The sequence below is a fragment of the Dama dama genome, chromosome 13, assembly GCF_033118175.1.
Source record: "Dama dama isolate Ldn47 chromosome 13, ASM3311817v1, whole genome shotgun sequence".
NCBI lineage: Eukaryota > Metazoa > Chordata > Mammalia > Artiodactyla > Cervidae > Dama > Dama dama.
Genome location: NC_083693.1, coordinates 30,213,545 through 30,231,423, shown reverse-complemented (window position 1 = coordinate 30,231,423; position 17,879 = coordinate 30,213,545). Strand labels below are relative to the sequence as shown.

Genomic DNA, 17,879 nt, shown 5'->3' with positions numbered 1-17,879 from the left:
AGTCCGTGGGGCCGCAAAGAGTCCGACACGACTGAGCAACTAAGCGTACGAGACATTTTTGGTTGTTATGATGTTGCAGGAAGGGGGACCCCTTCCAGGGCCTGTGAGGGGGCTTCTAACACTCGGAAGTGAACTGTCCAAGGAGACACATGAGCTGACAAAGCGAGCGGCTATACTGGGAAGAGGTGGCCGGGTGGAGAGCAGGAGGGTGAGGGAAGCCAGGAGAACTGCTCTCCCACGTGGCTTGTGGTCTTGGGTTTTATGGTGATGGGATTAGTTTCCGGGTTGTCTCTGGCCAATCACTCTGACTCAGGGTCCTTCCTGGTCACACATGCTTTGCTCAGCCAAGATGGATGCCAGCGAGGAGGATTCTGGGAGATGGAAGGACATGTGGCATCTCCTTTGGCCCTTTCCCGAACTCTTCTGGTTGGTGGTGGCTTATTAGTTCTGTGTTCCTTAGCAGGACCTCCTGTTGTAAAATAACTCACGCAAATAGTTACGATGGTGCCTGGCCAGGGTGGGCAGTTTCAGCCAGTGTGCTTCCCCTAACAGTAATCCGGGTGGGGGTACTACTGGCCCCTTGTGTTCAGAGACCAGGGATGTTGCTAAACCATCCTAGCATGCACAGTACAGTTTCCCAAACAAGAATAATCTGGCTCAAGATGTCAATAGTGTCGAGGCAGAGAAATCCTGTTCTGATAATAGAACTGATAGGAAAATTCAACAAGAAGTCATGTTAACTGATTGTTTTTACATTGTTGTATCAAGAGAGAGAAGGAAGGGCAGAGCTTCTTGGAGCTGCAAGGCCAGAGGGAAGATGAAGCTTCAGGAAGCTCCTGGTGCGTATCCTTCTATCTCTCCCAGGGGTGGTTGTTGGCTTCCTAAAGACAAGTCCTAAGGGGCTCAGCTTGAGGTTCCAGGGCTCAGCATTCAGACTGCACCCAAAGCACCTATTTGTTGCCCAGTCATGGGCAGCACTGGCCGGGCAGTGCGGGCAAAGCAGAAGACACAGAGCTGGCAGGAGGGAACCCTTAAGCTGAGCAGTGACTTGGGGATGCGGCAGAACCTGCAGGTAAAAGGTAAGCATGGACCTAGCCTAATAATTAGGACCAGGAGAAGGGCTGGTCGAACTGCGATCCTGTCCCAGCGTGACCTGATACATCACCGCCACATCACTCCTCGCTCCTCCCCCCACCCACACAGACACCCAGTTTGCCTGTCGTATAAAGGAGGTTTTCCCAAAGCGGTTTAGCTAGAACTGGAAGGGCCCTGCCCTGTGACGGGACAGGAGGAGCCTGACTGTTGTCTCAGCAGCATTCGGGATGGACCCCAGGTGTTCTGGAGCTAGTTGGTGAAGTATGGGCATGCTTTATTCAGTTTTGCATGACTTAAACATTTTAATTATCTTATTCTAAAAGTTATTGTAGAAATTTCTGAGCGTGCAGGTAAGCAAAAAGAAAACAACAGAAAGCTTTCAAATCCTGCTCTTTTAGAGAAGAGAAAACCCCAATTAAATGTTGCTGTCTGCTCTTCCACGCATGTGTGGATGTAGTGGGTGTTGGTGGAGGTGGTGGACTTCCCTGTCGATCCAGTGGTTAAGACTCTGAGCTTCCACTGCAGAGGGTGAGGGTTCATCCCTGGTTGGGGAACTAAGATCCTGCATGCTTTGTTTAATCCTGAAGGCTTTGTTTGAGGTGTCTGAGAGAGGAGGGAAGAGATTTTGAGAGGAAGGGGTGCCAGGGGGCACTCCAAGGGGACAACAGGAGTTCTTGAGGTAAGGGTGAATGGGTGGATTTTATCACAGGACACCAGTTGCTCTTGGAGGTCTCCCCAGATTGCTCAGTTGTGTCCGACTCTTTGTGACCCCCAAGGACTATAGCCCAACAGGCTCCTCTATCCATGGGATTCTCCAGGCAAGAACACTGTAGTGGGTAACCATTCCCTTCTCCAGGGAATCCTTCTGACCCAGGGATCAAACCCTGGTCTTCTGCATTGCAGGCAGATTCTTCACTGAGCCACCTGGCTGTGTATGTGTACTTAGTCGTGTCCAACTCTTTGTGACTGCATGGGCTATAGCTTTCCAGGCTCCTCTGTCCATGGGATTCTCCAGGCAAGAATACTGGAGTGGGTTACCATGCCCTTCTCCAGGGGATCTTCCCAGCCAAGGAACTGAACACACATCTCCTGTGTCTCCTACATTGCAGGCGGATTCTTTACCCACTGAGCCACCTGGGAAGCAGAGCCACCTGGATGGTTAGCCTCAAATCCAGGGATAAAGAAAGGCCTGGTTGGACCCTTCTTCCGGCCCCCTGCTAGGAAGGTAGGAACTACTCACAGCCCGTTCCTCCCTCAGGCCTTACCCACGAGGCCCTGTGCAACCCCACAGGTTGTCCCCCCAGCCCCATTGCCGGGCTTCGGTCATTTGGTGCCCCTGTTGTAATAACCGCGTGTAAAACTGATAACTCGTGTCCAGAGGCCCATGAGCTTACTGAGGCCCCAAGTCAGAGGGGTTTAGCAAGCAGTTTAGCTCCTTCAGGCCTTAAGCCTCAGATAAATTCTTGGGAGTGATAAAGAGAACAAAACCTGCCTTTAGGACTTGCTCCAGGAGATGAAGTTGACTAGCAGTCACCAGCTGTGGCAAGGCGGGATTCTCTCCAGAAGGTTTTTCTCAAGGGGAGTGGCTTCCATTCTTTTTTTTTTTTTTTTTGGCCTGGCTGAGCAGCTTGCAGGACATCTTAAGTTCCCCGACCAGGGATCGAACCTGCATCCCCTGCAGTGGAAGCACAGAGTCTGAACCACTGGACCCACCAGGGAAGTCCCTCCCCATTCTTTTTTAACAACCGAATTGCTGTAAAATACAACCCTAAAATAGGAGCGAGACTAAGGTGGGGATGCCCTGTGATAGGCTCTCAGTCCTCTTCTCCCCTTGGAGATGCCCCTCTGAACAACAGTTTAAAGAATTCTCCTTATGCCAAAGGCGGCATTGGAGGCACAGGCTGGTGGGAGAAACTGGGACGCTTCAGTGCCCCTTCCTCCTCCTCAGGCCCACTGCAGCTTCCCTGGGCCAGCCTCCAGGACGGGCGGGGCACTGAGAGGCAGACAGCCCTGCTTTCTTTCCGGGCTGACTTTTCTTGTAGGCCAGGGGACAACCGGGAAGGGCACAGAGGGACTCAGAGGCGAGGTGGGGCCAGCCGAGTCCCTGTTTCCCCTCAACAGGGTTGTCTTGCTCACAGACTTGGGAAGAACCGTGACTCACTTCCTGCCTAGGTCTGACTGCAGAAGCATTGTTTTCCCTACTGCAGCTGGAGCTGCTGGTTGGGGCTACCCCGGGGTGGCCCCGAAGAGTCTTTGCTCCCTGGTGATTGTGGTGGGGAGAACAGTTCCCATTCAGAAAGAGGACCAACCCGACTCACCTCCCTGCTCAAATATCAGGACCCCAGATTCTTCCCCAAGTTTCTGGTTTTTGTGCTGTTTATCTAGGTACCCAAATAGTATGTTATCTCTCTGGTTCAATATTATCCCCATTTTACAGAGGGGTAAATTGAGGCTCTGAGAATTAAGGTGTTGTCACTGTCGTTCAGTTGCTAAGACAATTCCGACTCTTTTCAATCCCATGGACTGCGGCATGCCAGGCTCCTCTGAACTACATTATCTCCCGTAACGTAAAAGTGTTACTCACTCAGTTGTGTCTGACTGTTTGCGACCCCGTGGACTGTAGCCCACCAGGCTCCTTTGTGCGTGGAGTTTCCCAGGCAAGAATACTGGAGTAGGTTGCCATTTCCTATTCTATCTCCCTACTATCTCCCGGAGTTTGCTCAAATCATTGTCTAAGGTTGGCACAGTTTAAAATAGTGCTGCTGCAACTTGAACTCAGGTTTGGGGGTTGACTGTCACCTAGTGAGTTACTTTACAAATGCTACTAACTTCTCTGGGCCTCAGTTTCCTCCTGTGTAAAGTGCAGACAGTGATACATGAAAGCTGCCTAAAGGAAAACTGTATCCACCTTGCAGGATCCATGGTAAGCATGGAGCAAGTTAACACATGGGAAAGAGCTCAGAACATCCTGATCCGTTTTCCTCATCATCCCCAAACCTGTACTGAAGAGGTCACAGGATAACACTGTTCTGCCAGGTTATCTCAAAGGGGGCAGGAAGGGATGGGCAGAGACCGCTCTGTGACCTTGAAATAACCCAGCCTGTGGAACTCTTGGCCACACTTCCCCTCTTTTCTTTCTCAGCTCAAGCAGTGATGGCCTCAGCCAAGTAGCACAGACGTTTTCTAGGGCAGGGACCCAGGGAGGGAGAGGAGCCGGGTGGTATATTGCAAGGAGCTCAGATTCAGGCTCTGCCAAAGCCCCAGATCTCTTCTGGGATCTGAGGCCTGTTAGTTGTGGGACATTCAGCAAATTATTTAAACCTTGTGCGCCTCAGTTTTCTTATCTGTAAAATGGGATTAATAATGTCAGCATGAAAGGATTATGCGGATTAAATAGTGTACATAAGAAGGAGATAATATAAAGTGATTGACCTGGTGCCTCGCAGGCAGTTGGAGTTGAAAAAAAAAAAAGTTTAAAAAAATTAAAAGGGGATGGGCTAGTTGTTCTGCTCATCCACCTGTCTATATAAATGCAAATAAAGTCGTGAGTCTTCTAACTGTAGGCCACGAGGAAGTTTGCCCAGACGCAGTGAAGCCCGACCTCAAGGGGGGTACTCCAGGTGCGTCATCCCAGGGCACTTAACCCGGTCGTGCCCAAACTCGTGGCTTAGGAGTGGGGAAGTGGCGGGGGTGGGGGAGAAGCCCAACTCCCCCAGAATCCGGCCGAGACTGGGCTCAGAGTGACGCCTCGAGTCCTTCCCAACCTCTGCCCGGGGTGCCGAGTTCAGGTCTCCACGCCCGCCGGCCCGGGGAGATCGCGGGGCTAACAGCCGAGCCCGGGGGGCGGGGGCGCTGGCAGTGGGGCCTGGGGGACCCGTCGAGCGGCTGCGAGGGCTCTGGGATCGCCGCCCCACTTCCTACCTCTGCCCCGAGCTGGAGCCCGAGGCGGCAGGCGCCCCGGAAGGCCTCGGGGCCCCGGCGCTCCCGCTCGGAACGCGGGCCCGGGCCGGGCGGCATGGGCGGCGCGGCGGGCCGGGCCGGCTGGGCGGCGGCGGCGGCGGCGGCCGGGAGCGCGGAGGTGGCGCCGCGAGGGGGAGGGGCGCGGCGGCGGAGGAGGAGGAGCCCGGGCCGCCGCAGCCGCTGACAGCGGCCCGAGTAAACAAGCCGCGCCGCCGCGGCCCGGCCGCTGCCCCCGCCCGCGCCGGAGCCGGAGCCGGAGCGGAGGCCGAGCCCTGCCCTGGTCGCCGGCCCGGCCGAGGCCGCGGTGACGCTGCTGCCGGGCGCGGAGATCGCGCCTAGCCCAGGCCCCCAAGAGCCGGGCTCTCCGCTCGGCCGAGGGGCGCCTGAGCCGCCCCGGCGCTCGCCTGGAAAAGTTTCCCCGCCCGGGCTCCCTAGGGTAAGCAGCGAGGGCGCGGGGCCCCGGGGGGAGGCAGCGCGCCGGGAGCCGGGCCCGAGGAGACTGGGCCGCTCTGCCGGAGGAGCGGGCTCCGCGGCTCGAGCGCCCAGGCCGGGGGAGGGTCGGGGTCGCTGGCGCAGAGGCAGCCCGGGCCCAGATGCCCGCCCGGCTTTCGGAACTGGCCCGCGGGCCGGTGCGGAAGGTGGAGCCGCGGGGAGCAGGAAGGGCATCCCGCAGCCCACCTGAGCGTGCCGGGCCCCGCGGGTGCCGGTGCTTTTCCGCTTGGGGCCGGGGCGAGCCCTCTGGCCCCAGGAAGCGCCCGCGGGGGCCCCCGCCGGGGGCGGGATGGGGAGAGGATTCCAGAGGCGCCGGGTGCTCCCGCCTCCCCGTCGTCCTTGGGGGCAGCCGCCGCCGGCTCGCCCACTCCGTGGCTAGGGAGGGCCTGCGCTCTCGCCGGGGGAGGGGCGGAGCGGCTGCTCGCGGCGGAGGGGATTATTCACAGCCTGGGCCTCGTCCCCGCCCGCACACCTGGGCGGCGAGACACTCAGGTGCGGGCTCTGCGGGCGCGGGGAGGCTGGCTCCCGCGAAGGCCTGGCCGAGGCCCTTGCTGCCCCCGTGGGGTGGCCTGCTTGCCAGACAGGTCTTAACAGCAGTCGGTTGTCAGGTCAGTGCCTCCTTCCCGCCGTCCGCTCACCCCTTACCCCCCGGGATGCAGACCCTCCTCCCCAGGAGGGTGTCGAAATTCTTTCTGCCTCGGAAAATGGGAGGGAAACCCAGGTGATGTGGCCTAGTAAGGGCTGGGCAGCCGCTGGCCAGGTGTGGAGACAGCCAAGGAGAGGAGCCAAGCTTGACTCCTGTTCTAGAGCCGCCCAAGTTGATGTCCTATATTGGGCTTCCACGTAAGATTTGATTTTTCTTTTTCTTTTTTTTTTTTTTTAAAAAGAGGATTCTGTGGCTTTCAAAAAAAGTTTGAAAACCTCTGGTCTAGCAGTTTTTACCACCTAGGAAAACTGAGGCCCAGACAGAGAGAGGAAGTGACCTAAGATCACACAGCAAATGAGTAATTGAGCAAAGGCTGGGATTCAGAATTTCAGGGGAGCCATCAGTGCCTGCTACAGGAGCTGGTTCGGTGTCTCTGCTGGAAAGAAGGAACCAGTCTTCCCAAGCAGCCCTGAACACACCAGACCCCCTGATGTCTGGGAAACAGCAGCCGGACCTGGGTGAGGTTCAGTGCGGATGCCTTGGAGAGGCTGGCTGCGTCAGGAGATTCCTGGGGCGGGAGAAGAGAACACAGCCGGGAAGAGCACCCACAGGTCTCTCTGTGGCCAGGCCTGGAGTAGAGCCCCATAGAGGGCTTCACAGGAGGCTGGAAATATGGCAAGCCTACCGGTTTAAGCCGAACAGGGACTCAGAGGGTGAGTCAGAATCTAGGATGGGGGTGGGGAGAAGCAGCCCATTCATTTATTGTTCTCAACGCCTGTTCTTTGAGGTGGGGGCCATCCTCCCTGCTTCCAGGATGCTGAGGCAGGGCTATTTGGGGCTTCAAGCTCTGTGGAAGAGAGACGGCTTCAAGCGGTCATATCCACGGCTCAGTGTGTCTGGGGATGCTGAGCAGATGGAGGCCAGTCCTTTCTTGAAGGATTGTTTGGTTGTGCCTGAAGCCCGCTTCCTTTTTGGGTGCTGCAAGGTAATTAAATAATCACCTTTATCACCAAGCAGCTGCGATTCCACCCACAATATGCCAGAACTTGGGCTAGACCCAGATGAACCCAGTCTTGATGTGTGTGTGTGGAGGGGTACAGTATGGCTCACAGCTCTGTGGTCAGGAGGTGGCCTTGCTTGACGTCTGAACCCAAGAGGCAGTTCTGGTGTCAGGAAGGGGAGACGAGAACTTGTTTCTATAAGGCCCTGCCTCTAGGGCTCTACATCCTCTGGTAAGTGAGGGGCACGGGGCCCCTTCAACCCCCCCCTCCAACCCTTACCCTCCCCAAGGGCTGCCCAGCCTTTGCTCAGACCAGCTCTCTGGAACTTGGTCGCCCAAGGCATCATGGGGCAGTGGCTTCCCGGCCCGTCCGGGAACTCTATGGACTCTGCCCATCGGGGGTGAGGAGGAGCTGCCTTGTGGGTGCCTCCTGCCATCAGCTGTCAGGTTATTTTGGTGTAAACTGAAAATACTCCAGGAATTGTGAGTTGATGCTCTCCAGCCTGCAGGGTGGGAGTACAGGAGGAGCGGGCAGGGAGGCTGGGGGTGCTGAGGGCAGCCCCGGGCAACGTGAGTTTTCCCAGTGGTGAGCCCTCTGGTCCGCCTCCCCAGGGCCTGGATGGGCTGCGGAGCTTCACTTTGCTGTCCAGCAGAGTGACGTCCTGTGGGGCTGGGCCCAGGAGGGGTGGGGGCAACCAGGGCCGTGTGGGCAGGCTCAACAAGCTTGGCGCTGAGGCGGGACACCTCCAGGACCTTCCCCAGCTTCTCCCCACCCTAGGGGTTAGGCTTCTGGCTAGCCAGGGGCCCTGTGTGGGGACAGTTATGTGGCCCCAGGCGGAGAGGTCCCGCTCTCTGTTTGCTGAAGGAGGAAAAACAACATGCGGACTATTGATTCAGCCTCACCTTAGCGCTCCTGGCTCAGCAGCCAGTGTTTGCCCTGGCTGCCTGGGCTCAGATGACGCAAGGCTGGTGGGCGTGGAGCCACCAAAGGGGGCTGCTGGAGGCCTCCAGGCCAGGACTGGGTGGCCCTGTCGTCTCCCAGGAAACTGTGTAAAAAGAGAGCCTGGGCCCCCTGACTTTGCTGATGGCCTGGGCCATAGAGGGAGGGTGAAGCCACTGTGATCCTCCTTTCCCTTGCTCAGCCCCCAGAGCCCACACCCCATCTTAGGTGGCCCCCTCTTTCTTGCCAGAGGCTATGAGTCTTTGCAGGTAACTCCCCACGGCTGGGTCTGAACCAGGAAGCCCTAGTGAGCTGTGTAGGTGCCGCCCATTAAAAAACTTTAAAAGTCAACATTTTACCCTTTTACAAAATATACCTGAGTCATTTGGAAAACATACAGCGACACGAAGAAGAAAATAACCGTTACTCGTAATTATCACCGTCTTGAGAAAACCGTTGTCAGCATGTGTCCTTCCAGATTACGTCCTGTGGTTTTATATAAATATACGTGTATGTGTATAAATAGTTTCTTTCAAAACAAAAACGGGATTGTGGGTACCTGCTGCTTTATACCCCACCTTTTGGACTTAGATTCTGGGAAGCATTTATTCAGTGGTTGCTTCTGGTTTGGAGTGACTCGAGCCTTCATCCTCATCTTCCCACTTCCGTATTCCTGTGTGTGGAAGAGGTCCATCGCTCCATCTATCTGGCTGTTGGGGGGCCAGGTTTTCACCCCTCACCCCCCAGAGGCCCTTTCAGGCCTGGAGTGAGCTGAGGAGTGGGAAAGCAGCTTTAGTGCGTGCCCGCGGGAGGGACTGACTCTCCACCTTTCCCTCCCTTGCTTCCCTCAGAGCCGGCAGCCTGCCTCCTCCCTGCACAGCCCTGCCCGTCTCGGCCCCATGCCCCCACCAGTCAGCCCCGGGCCACAGGCAGTGAGCAGGTACGCCGGAGCCCAGGCCCTGTGACCAGGCCAAGGAGACGGGGGCTCCGGGGTCCCGGCCACCTGTCCCCCCCCATGGAGCTGAGGCCCTGGTTGTTCTGGGTGGTAGCAGCAGCGGGAGCCTTGGTCCTGCTGGTGGCCGATGCCCACGGAGAGAAGGTCTTCACCAACACCTGGGCTGTGCACATTCCTGGAGGCCCAGCCGTCGCTGACCACGTGGCACGCAAGCATGGCTTCCTCAACCTGGGCCAGGTAGGTGTTGCTCCCTCTGGCTGGCCTTGGCGTAGGACATCACCTAGGGGTGGGCCCGTGGGGGCAGGGTTGCTGACACCTGGCACGGGAACTCAGGGGCTTGTCTTCGCCGGGCCACCTGGGTAGCCAGCGGGGAGAGTGGAGGCTTGTCCTGCCCTTGGGCTTCTAGCTTAGGTTACTCAGTGGACTGGTGTGTCCCAGGAGGTGAGGGTGGGTGAGGCCCCCTCAGCCTCACCTGCACCTTCTTGCTGGGTCCCGGGCAGGAAGCGGATGCCCACCACCCAGCCTGCCATCCTGAGCCTCCCCTTGCAACTGGTTGTCCACCCCCGCCCCCTCGCCTCCCCAGGGACTGACAGATGGAAAGCCCAGCTCAGTCTCCCTGCTTTGTTACAGATCTTCGGTGACTATTACCACTTCTGGCATCGAGCGGTGACAAAGCGGTCCCTGTCTCCTCACCGCCTGAGGCACAGCCGGCTGCAGCGGGAACCTCAAGTGAGTGCGGCCTCGGCCCCTCCCGCCGCCAGCCTTCCCCTTCCATTCTCCGGAGGCCCGCTCTCTTTCCCTCCTCCCCCTCCTACACCGTCTCCCCCTCACTGCTTCACAGGTTAAGTGGCTGGAGCAGCAGGTGGCAAAGCGACGGGCCAAACGGGACATATACCAGGAGCCCACGGACCCCAAGTTTCCCCAGCAGTGGTACCTGGTACGTGGCCTCCCCGGCTGCCTCCATCCATCCATCTCTCCACTCAGGGGTCCCATGTGCAGACAGGGCTGACCCTGAGGCTTCCTGTCGGTCTGCCTCTGTCTGCTTCTTGTCTCTTTCTTGCCCATCCTGCTAAGCCTTGGGGAGTGTCCTCCCAGAGTTCTTGATAATTCCATGGAGCCCAGTGGTGGCATCTCAGGAGCAGGGGCGGGTGGAGAAGGGGCTTGTGGAGAAGGGGCTTAGGAGACCTCGTCTCCTAAGCGCTGGGTGATGGGGGTGGGTGTCTCTGCAGTCTGGCGTCACCCAGCGGGACCTGAATGTGAAGGAGGCCTGGGCCCAGGGCTACACGGGGCGCGGCATCGTGGTCTCCATCCTGGACGACGGCATCGAGAAGAACCACCCAGACTTGGCAGGCAATTATGTGAGGAGGCGGGGAGGGGAGTCCAGGGACGGTCCTGCTCTGCTGGAGTGTCCAGGCTGACCCTATGATGGCCACCTCCCTTCCAGGATCCTGGGGCCAGCTTCGATGTCAATGATCAGGACCCTGACCCCCAGCCCCGGTACACGCAGATGAATGACAACAGGTAAGAAATGGTCCCTGGCCTCTGTCTCCTTTCTCATTTCCACCAAGAAAGCAGATCAGCCCTGTCTGAGAGGCTGAAGTCTTTTCCACAGTCCTGGTCTGGCTGGGGCGCTGAGGGAGGGCCTGGGCAGAGTGGAGAGTGTCTGTGTGTGTGTGTGGCGGGGGGTGTCTGTACAGACGCGGGCCAGCAGGCTAAGGTGGAGGGGCGTGTGGCCCCTCCTGCTCCGCAGGCCGCCCCGCCATGCTCTGTCCACTGCTAACGCTGTGCTCTTGACCCCGGCAGGCATGGTACACGGTGTGCGGGAGAGGTGGCGGCGGTGGCCAACAATGGTGTCTGTGGCGTAGGTGTGGCCTACAACGCCCGCATTGGAGGTGGGTGTGGGCCTTGGCCACCCTGTCTTCAGGACCACCCTTTCCGGTGGGATTCTTCTTTATTCACTTCCCATCCAATCAGTGTTCCTCAGTTCCCTGCTGTGCATCCTTCTGACCACATGGCTCTTCTGTAGAGGGTTCTTAGCAACTCAGAGGGGCTTCCCAGGTGGCTCAGTGGGTAAAGAATCTGCCTGCCAATGCAGAGGATGTAGGAGACTCAGGTTCGATCCCTGGGTGGGGAAGACCACCACCCCCCCAGAGGAGGGCATGGCAAGCCACTCCAGTATTCTCGCCTGGAGAATCCCATGGACAGAGGTGCCTGGGAGGGTCACAGGGCCGCAAAGAGTCACAGCTCAAAGAGCTGAATGCATCGCCTTCTGCTGGTGGCCCTGTGCTACAGGGCGGGAGGAGTGTTTATTTGTTTTTAATATTTATTTGACTGCATCAAGTCTTGGTTGTGGCACATAGGATGTTTCCTGCAGCACACAGGCTCTGGCTGTGGTGTGCTGGCCCAGTAGTTCTGGCGCACTGGCCTAGTTGTGCTGTGGCATGTGGGATCTTAGTTCCCCGACCAGGGATCGAACCCATGTCCCCTGCATTGCAAGGCGCGTTCTGAACCACTGGACCACCAGGGAAGTCCCGGGGGGATTGTTTCTTAGTGGGAGTTGCCCTAAAACCTCACCTTCTACTCTGAAGGGCCTTGAGCTCCGTGCTCCTTTGAGACCCCAGAGACTTGTCCCAGTTCAAAATGTGTGGGTGAGGGCTGGAGAGATCTCTCCTTTCCCCTGGGTCTTGTCTTCAAAAGGCAGAGGCCACCCAAGAAGCCAGGGGCTCAGGGTTTCCCAGCACCAGCCTCTGTCCTCCCCTCTGGGTGCAGGGCTGGGTGTGCTCCTGGGGGTGCCCTTGACGGCTGGACCCACGCAGCCTCTTTCTCCGTGCCCCCCTCCGTGGCCAGGGGTGCGCATGCTGGACGGCGAAGTGACAGATGCGGTGGAGGCACGCTCACTGGGCCTGAACCCCAACCACATCCACATCTACAGTGCCAGCTGGGGCCCCGAGGACGACGGCAAGACCGTGGATGGGCCAGCCCACCTGGCTGAGGAGGCCTTCTTCCGGGGGGTCAGCCAGGTGAGGTGGGGGTCCTGGCCAAGCCCTGGAAACCAGGCCTAGCGTCAGGGGGCAAAGTAGGCACTGTCTTTGCCATGCTTTTTTCTTTGTGTTTTTCTGTTTCTATTTATTTATTCTTGTGTTTAATTTATACAAATCACGTTTATTAAAATGTTAAGGACAGGAAGAGAAAAGTAAATGCTAATTGCCCATAACTCCCACTCCAGTATTCTTGCCTGGAGAATCCCCATGGGCAGAGAGGCCAGTCCATGGAGTCACACATAACTGAGTGACTAAGCACAGCATGCAGCACCCCTGTCTGGAATCACCACTCTGAGGAATTTGGTAGTGGACTGGGTCTCTTTTTGTGTAAAAAGAGATGAGAGAGCTCTACCAGGGATCTCCCTGGGGGAAGGGGCTGGATAGAGAGTCACTGGAGAAGGATGCTCCAGCCTTCCTAGTCTCAAGCAGCATCTTCCCACCAGGCCCCCCCCTCCCCTAAGTCCTGTTCTTGTGTGACCCCAACCCGCTCTGTCCACAGGGCCGTGGGGGTCTGGGCTCCATCTTTGTCTGGGCCTCAGGGAACGGGGGCCGGGAACATGACAGCTGCAATTGCGACGGCTACACCAACAGCATCTACACGCTGTCCATCAGCAGCGCCACTCAGTTCGGCAACGTGCCCTGGTACAGTGAGGCCTGCTCGTCCACACTGGCTACCACCTACAGCAGTGGCAACCAGAACGAGAAGCAGATCGTGAGTCTCTTCCCAGGAGGGGGCTGGGGAAATAGGGCTGCTCGCTTTCTGGCTCTGCCCAGGGCCACCTTTCTGACCCTACCTGCCTTCTGCCCTCACGTGGCTGGGCGATGGTGGTGAAGGCATCATGGTGTGGGAGCTAGGGGACCTCTCTAAGATTCTTGAGGGTCACGGAGCCACTGGTGAAGCCCCTGATAAAACTCTCCCTAAAAACATGCATCACACTCTTTCTTTGTTTTAACAATCTATTTGGGCTTCCCTGGTGGCTCAGACAGTAAAGAATCTGCCTGCAATGCAGGAGACATGAGTTTGATCCCTGGATGGAGAAGATCCCCTGGAGAAGGGAATGGCAACACACTCCAGCATTCTGGCCTGGAGAATGCCATGGACAGAGGAGCCTGGCAGGCTACAGTCCATAGGGTTGCAAAGAGTTGGGATACAACTGAGTGACTTATATTTTCATTTATGTATGTGTTTTTGGCTGTGCTGGGTCTCTGTTGCTTCTCTGGCTTTTCTGTAGTTGTGGCACGCGGGGACTACTTTCTAGTTGCCATGGGCTTTAGGGTGCTTGGGCTTCAGTAGTTTGGGCATGTGGGCTCAGTACTTGTGGTGCACAGGCTTGGTTGTTCCTGGCATGTGGGATCTTCTCGACCCAGGGACTGAACCCATGTCTCCTGCATTGGCAGGCGGATTCTGTATACCACTGAGCCACGAGGGAAGCCCTGCGTTGCTCTCAGTGATCTCCAACCCTTAATTCAACCCTGTTATTCTCTGGGAAACAGGCCTAGAAAGAGCCAGGCATTGGCCTGTTGGCAGTGAGTTAGCAAGGCAGCAAGTGGGAACGAGGCATCTTGGCCCTGGCTTCCCATGCCATTTATGGTGCTCAGGGCCTGTGGACAGAGGGAGGGCAGCCAGGTGGCCCCTCTGGTGTCCTCCCCATGTCACATGCCCGACGTCATCATCCTCCTGTAGGTGACCACTGACCTGCGGCAGAAGTGTACAGAGTCCCACACGGGCACCTCTGCGTCTGCCCCCCTGGCAGCAGGCATCATCGCTCTCACCCTGGAGGCCAAGTAAGTGGTGGGGACCGAGGGGCCAGCCTGTCCCCGCCCAGCGCCCCCTGCAGGGCAGCCCTCAGATTCCACCTGGAGTCTCTCGGAAGAGACTGAGCCTTTCGGTCCCTCCTTTGCAGTAAGAACCTCACCTGGCGGGACATGCAGCACTTGGTGGTCCGGACCTCAAAGCCAGCACACCTCAATGCCAATGACTGGGCCACCAACGGTGTGGGCCGCAAAGGTGAGGGCACCGTGCTTCCTGGGCTGGATTGAGGGTCCTGGGGGGCCACTCTGCGCCCCCCCCAGCTGACCCCGTCCCTCTTGCCCCACAGTGAGCCATTCGTATGGCTATGGGCTGTTGGACGCCGGCGCCATGGTGGCTCTGGCCCAGAACTGGACGACGGTGGCCCCCCAGCGGAAATGCATCATCGACATCCTCACTGAGCCCAAGTGAGGGCTGGACCCTGGCTGGGAGGAGGGGCAGGGTGGACCCAAGGGTCGCCGGGGTGCCTGCTGCACCCCCACCCCCACCCAGCCCAAGAGCCCATCACGTGCTCCTTGCAGGGACATCGGGAAGCGGCTGGAGGTGCGGAAGACCGTGACCGCCTGCCTGGGGGAGCCCAGCCACATCACGCGGCTGGAGCATGCTCAGGCGCGGCTCACCCTGTCCTATAACCGCCGCGGTGACCTTGCCATCCACCTGGTCAGCCCAATGGGCACCCGCTCCACCCTGCTGGCTGCGAGGTACTTGCCCTCTCTCCCACCCAGCCTGTCCTGTCCCTTGGATCCACACGCATTCATTCATTGACTCACACAGCCCCGATGGTCCACAAATACTTCTCCATGGGGTAAACATTGACATTTTTGGGAGGGATGGTTTTTGTCCTATGGGACTGTCCCATATTGCAGGAGTTCCTGCATCTGCCCATTACATGCCACATCTGTGTGCCTTCCCATGTGTAGTCTGCATGTAGTTTTCCCTTGCATGTTTCCAGAATGTTCCAGCTGAGAACATTTGGCCTCCTGGGAAATAACCAGCAGGCCTTTCCAGCCCGGCGGGGCTGGTGTGGCACCAGGGGAGGGTGTGTGGTCCGTGTGCTATGGGCTTGGCACCCCCTGGCTGGGGCCCCCTAGAGGCTTCAGGCAGCTGGGTGCACCTTCCTCCCCAGGCCACACGACTACTCTGCAGATGGGTTTAATGACTGGGCCTTCATGACGACCCATTCCTGGGATGAGGATCCCTCTGGCGAGTGGGTCTTAGAGATTGAAAACACCAGCGAAGCCAACAACTATGGTATTGGGGGATGCTTGAGGGCTCGGGGTCCAGGAGAAGAACTGGTGGGGTCTGGGGGTGGTGGGCAGGCATGCTCCTGGTGCCTCCTGACTTCTGCCACGCCCCTCAATAGGGACGCTGACCAAGTTCACCCTCGTGCTATATGGCACGGCCGCTGAGGGGCTGCCCACACCCGCTGAGAGCATCGGCTGTAAGACCCTCACTTCCAGCCAGGCCTGTGTGGGTAAGTCGTGGGCACTGTAGGGGGTTGGAGACCTGAGACTTCGGGGATAGAGGGTGCCTCTCCTAAAGGAGGAAAGGGGATGTGAAGGGACATCCTGGGGCCCTGGGTTGGGTTCTGGGGCTGGGAGCTCCTGGGGACAGCAGTGACTCTGTCCAGGGCTGCCCATGTCCTGGGGCTCGGGGCCCAGCAGCCTTGGCGGCCTGGCTGACGCCCACCTTCCCTCCCTCCCCTGCCGGGCAGTGTGCGAGGAAGGCTTCTCCCTGCACCAGAAGAACTGCGTCCAGCACTGTCCCCCAGGCTTCGCTCCCCAAGTCCTGGACACACACTACAGCACGGAGAACGACGTGGAGATCATCCGGGCCAGCGTCTGCACGCCCTGCCACACCTCGTGCGCCACGTGCCAGGGCCCCGCCCCCACAGACTGCCTCAGCTGCCCCAGCCACGCCTCCCTGGACCCCGTGGAGCGGAAGTGCTCGCGCCAGAGCCAGAGCAGCCGGGAGTCGCCCCTGCAGCAGCCGCCCCCGCCGCCGCCGCCACCCCCCGGGCCGCCGCCCGCGGAGGTAGCAGCGGAGCCGAGGCTGCGGGCGGACCTGCTGCCCTCACACCTGCCCGAGGTGGTGGCCGGCCTCAGCTGCGCCTTCATCGTGCTGGTCTTCGTCACCGTCTTCCTGGTCCTGCAGCTGCGCTCGGGCTTCAGCTTCCGAGGGGTGAAAGTGTACACCATGGACCGCGGCCTCATCTCCTACAAGGGGCTGCCCCCCGAAGCCTGGCAGGAGGAGTGCCCGTCCGATTCGGAGGAGGACGAGGGCCGGGGCGAGAGGACCGCCTTTATCAAAGACCAGAGCGCCCTTTGACGAGCGCCTACTGCCCGCCCCTTCGAGCCCATCCCCTCCTTGGGCACTTTTTAATTCACCAAAGTATTTTTTTATCTTGGGACTGGGTTTGGACCCCAACCGGGAGGCAAGAGGGTCAGAAACGGCTTCCCACCCTACCCCTGGGCCCCCTGGTGGCCTGAGGTGGGACCCCAGGGCCAGTTGGGTGTCGGGGGATAGGGGGAGAGCCTGTCCCCACTCTCAGCAGCCCTCCGTGTGGAGAAAGGAGCGAAACCTTTAGGGCAGCTTTCCAAGGTCCAGCCAGAGCGCCCGGTGAAGAGGGGCGGCCCTCCCGGGATTCCTGACCAGGGCTGCGGCCCCTGCCTCTCCCCGTCCCTCTAAAGCAATAATGGGCCCCATCCAGGCAGCAGGAGACTAGCCTAGGGGGTATCGGAAGGAGGCTGCCACCTCTCTAAAGGGCTTCTGCGTCCAGACCCTGTTCTGCATTTCTGGTGAGCCTCAGGCATAAGCAGTGAGCGAAGGACGGGACCAAGGCCGGGCAGGCGCTTCCGGGGCACGCACGTGTGTGCCCACGTGCGTTCGGCCCTCTGCCCACCTCCACCACAGCGGGTGGGCTGCCTGCCTCGCCAGGCTGGCCCGGCCCCAGGCTGGCGTGCTGACCACCCTCCCCTCTCCAGCACTCTCCCCTCCCGCCAGGGCCCGAGTCCCTGTTTTCTGAGCCCGGGGCTTTCTGGGCTGTTGGCACTCACAGCCCTGGAGCCCCTGGGTGGGTGGTGGGGAGGGACGGTGGCCCAGCCGGCCTCTCCCGCCTCCCACCCGATGCTGCTTTCCCCTGTGGGGATCTCAGGGGCTGTTTGAGGATATATTTTCACTTTGTGATTATTTCACTTTAGATGCTGGTTTTTTTGGGGTTTTTTTTTTTTTTGTTTTTTTTTTTGTATTTTTAACGGGGGTAGCAGCAGCTGGACCATCCACCCTCCCACACCCACTGTCCACCCTGCTGTTGCCCTCGGCTGCCCTGGGCCTGAGGTGTGGGGGATGGGCTGCAGCTGAGCCCCGGATACTGACGAGGCAGGCCAGGCCAAGTGGGCCCTAGGGAAGGAGGATTACGGTGGAAGGGGCAGGCTGTCGTCCATTTGAGATGGGGCTAGTCGTGCCAAGGGCTCATGGGTCACTGGTTCTCCAAGTGCCAGGGGTGGGCAGGCAGTGGCACCAAGCCCCCTCCAACACTGTGCCCTGGTGGAGAAAGCACTGACCTGTCCTGCCCCCCAAGTCTCCCTCTTCTGACGTGCCTTTTGCACCCCTTCCATTAGGACAATCAGTCCCCTCCCATTTGGGAGCTCCCTTTTCTTTCTTTCTCTCCCCCAGCCCCTCCTGGCACCCAGCCACCTGCCCAGAGGTGCCCCCTCCTCTTCCCACACCCACCCGCCCCTCCCGTGGCCAGCCCAGCTGGTTTTGTAAGATACTGGGTTGGTGCACAGTGATTTTTTTTTTTTTCTTGTAATTTAAACAGGCCCAGCATTGTTGGTTCTATTTAATGGACACGAGATAATGTTAGAGGTTTTAAAGTGATTAAACGTGCAGACTATGCAAACCAGACCTGGTCTCCAGTGTGTGATATTCTTCCCAGGAC

General features: G+C 58.6%; 1 protein-coding gene across 4 annotated transcripts; it reads left to right on the top strand.

The window, feature by feature from the left end:
- Positions 1-1,338: 1,338 nt before the first annotated feature.
- On the top strand, positions 1,339-17,845 carry FURIN (furin, paired basic amino acid cleaving enzyme). 4 transcript variants are annotated; one of them, XM_061158756.1, is made up of 17 exons: positions 1,339-1,356; positions 2,205-2,320; positions 8,985-9,325; positions 9,719-9,817; positions 9,930-10,025; positions 10,318-10,446; positions 10,533-10,609; positions 10,892-10,980; positions 11,936-12,108; positions 12,629-12,841; positions 13,814-13,914; positions 14,034-14,137; positions 14,229-14,346; positions 14,461-14,640; positions 15,066-15,190; positions 15,303-15,413; positions 15,654-17,845. In XM_061158756.1, the coding sequence occupies exons 3-17, from the start codon at positions 9,149-9,151 to the stop codon at positions 16,265-16,267; spliced, it is 2,406 nt and encodes an 801-aa protein (XP_061014739.1). In that variant the 5' UTR covers positions 1,339-1,356; positions 2,205-2,320; positions 8,985-9,148; the 3' UTR covers positions 16,268-17,845. The 4 variants fall into 4 exon arrangements, with proteins under 4 accessions (XP_061014739.1, XP_061014737.1, XP_061014736.1 ...); XM_061158754.1 differs by lacking the exons at positions 1,339-1,356; positions 2,205-2,320 and adding an exon at positions 4,623-4,715; XM_061158753.1 differs by lacking the exons at positions 1,339-1,356; positions 2,205-2,320 and adding an exon at positions 5,333-5,491.
- The last annotated feature ends 34 nt before the right edge of the window (positions 17,846-17,879 follow it).

Coding starts and splice junctions, on each gene's coding strand:
- FURIN (XM_061158756.1), top strand. CDS start 9,149: ATGGAGCTGAGGCCCTGGTTGTTCTGGGTGGTAGCAGCAGCGGGAGCC. Junction 10,610..10,891: donor ACGCAGATGAATGACAACAG/GTAAGAAATGGT, acceptor TGACCCCGGCAG/GCATGGTACACGGTGTGCGG. Junction 15,414..15,653: donor TTCCAGCCAGGCCTGTGTGG/GTAAGTCGTGGG, acceptor CCTGCCGGGCAG/TGTGCGAGGAAGGCTTCTCC.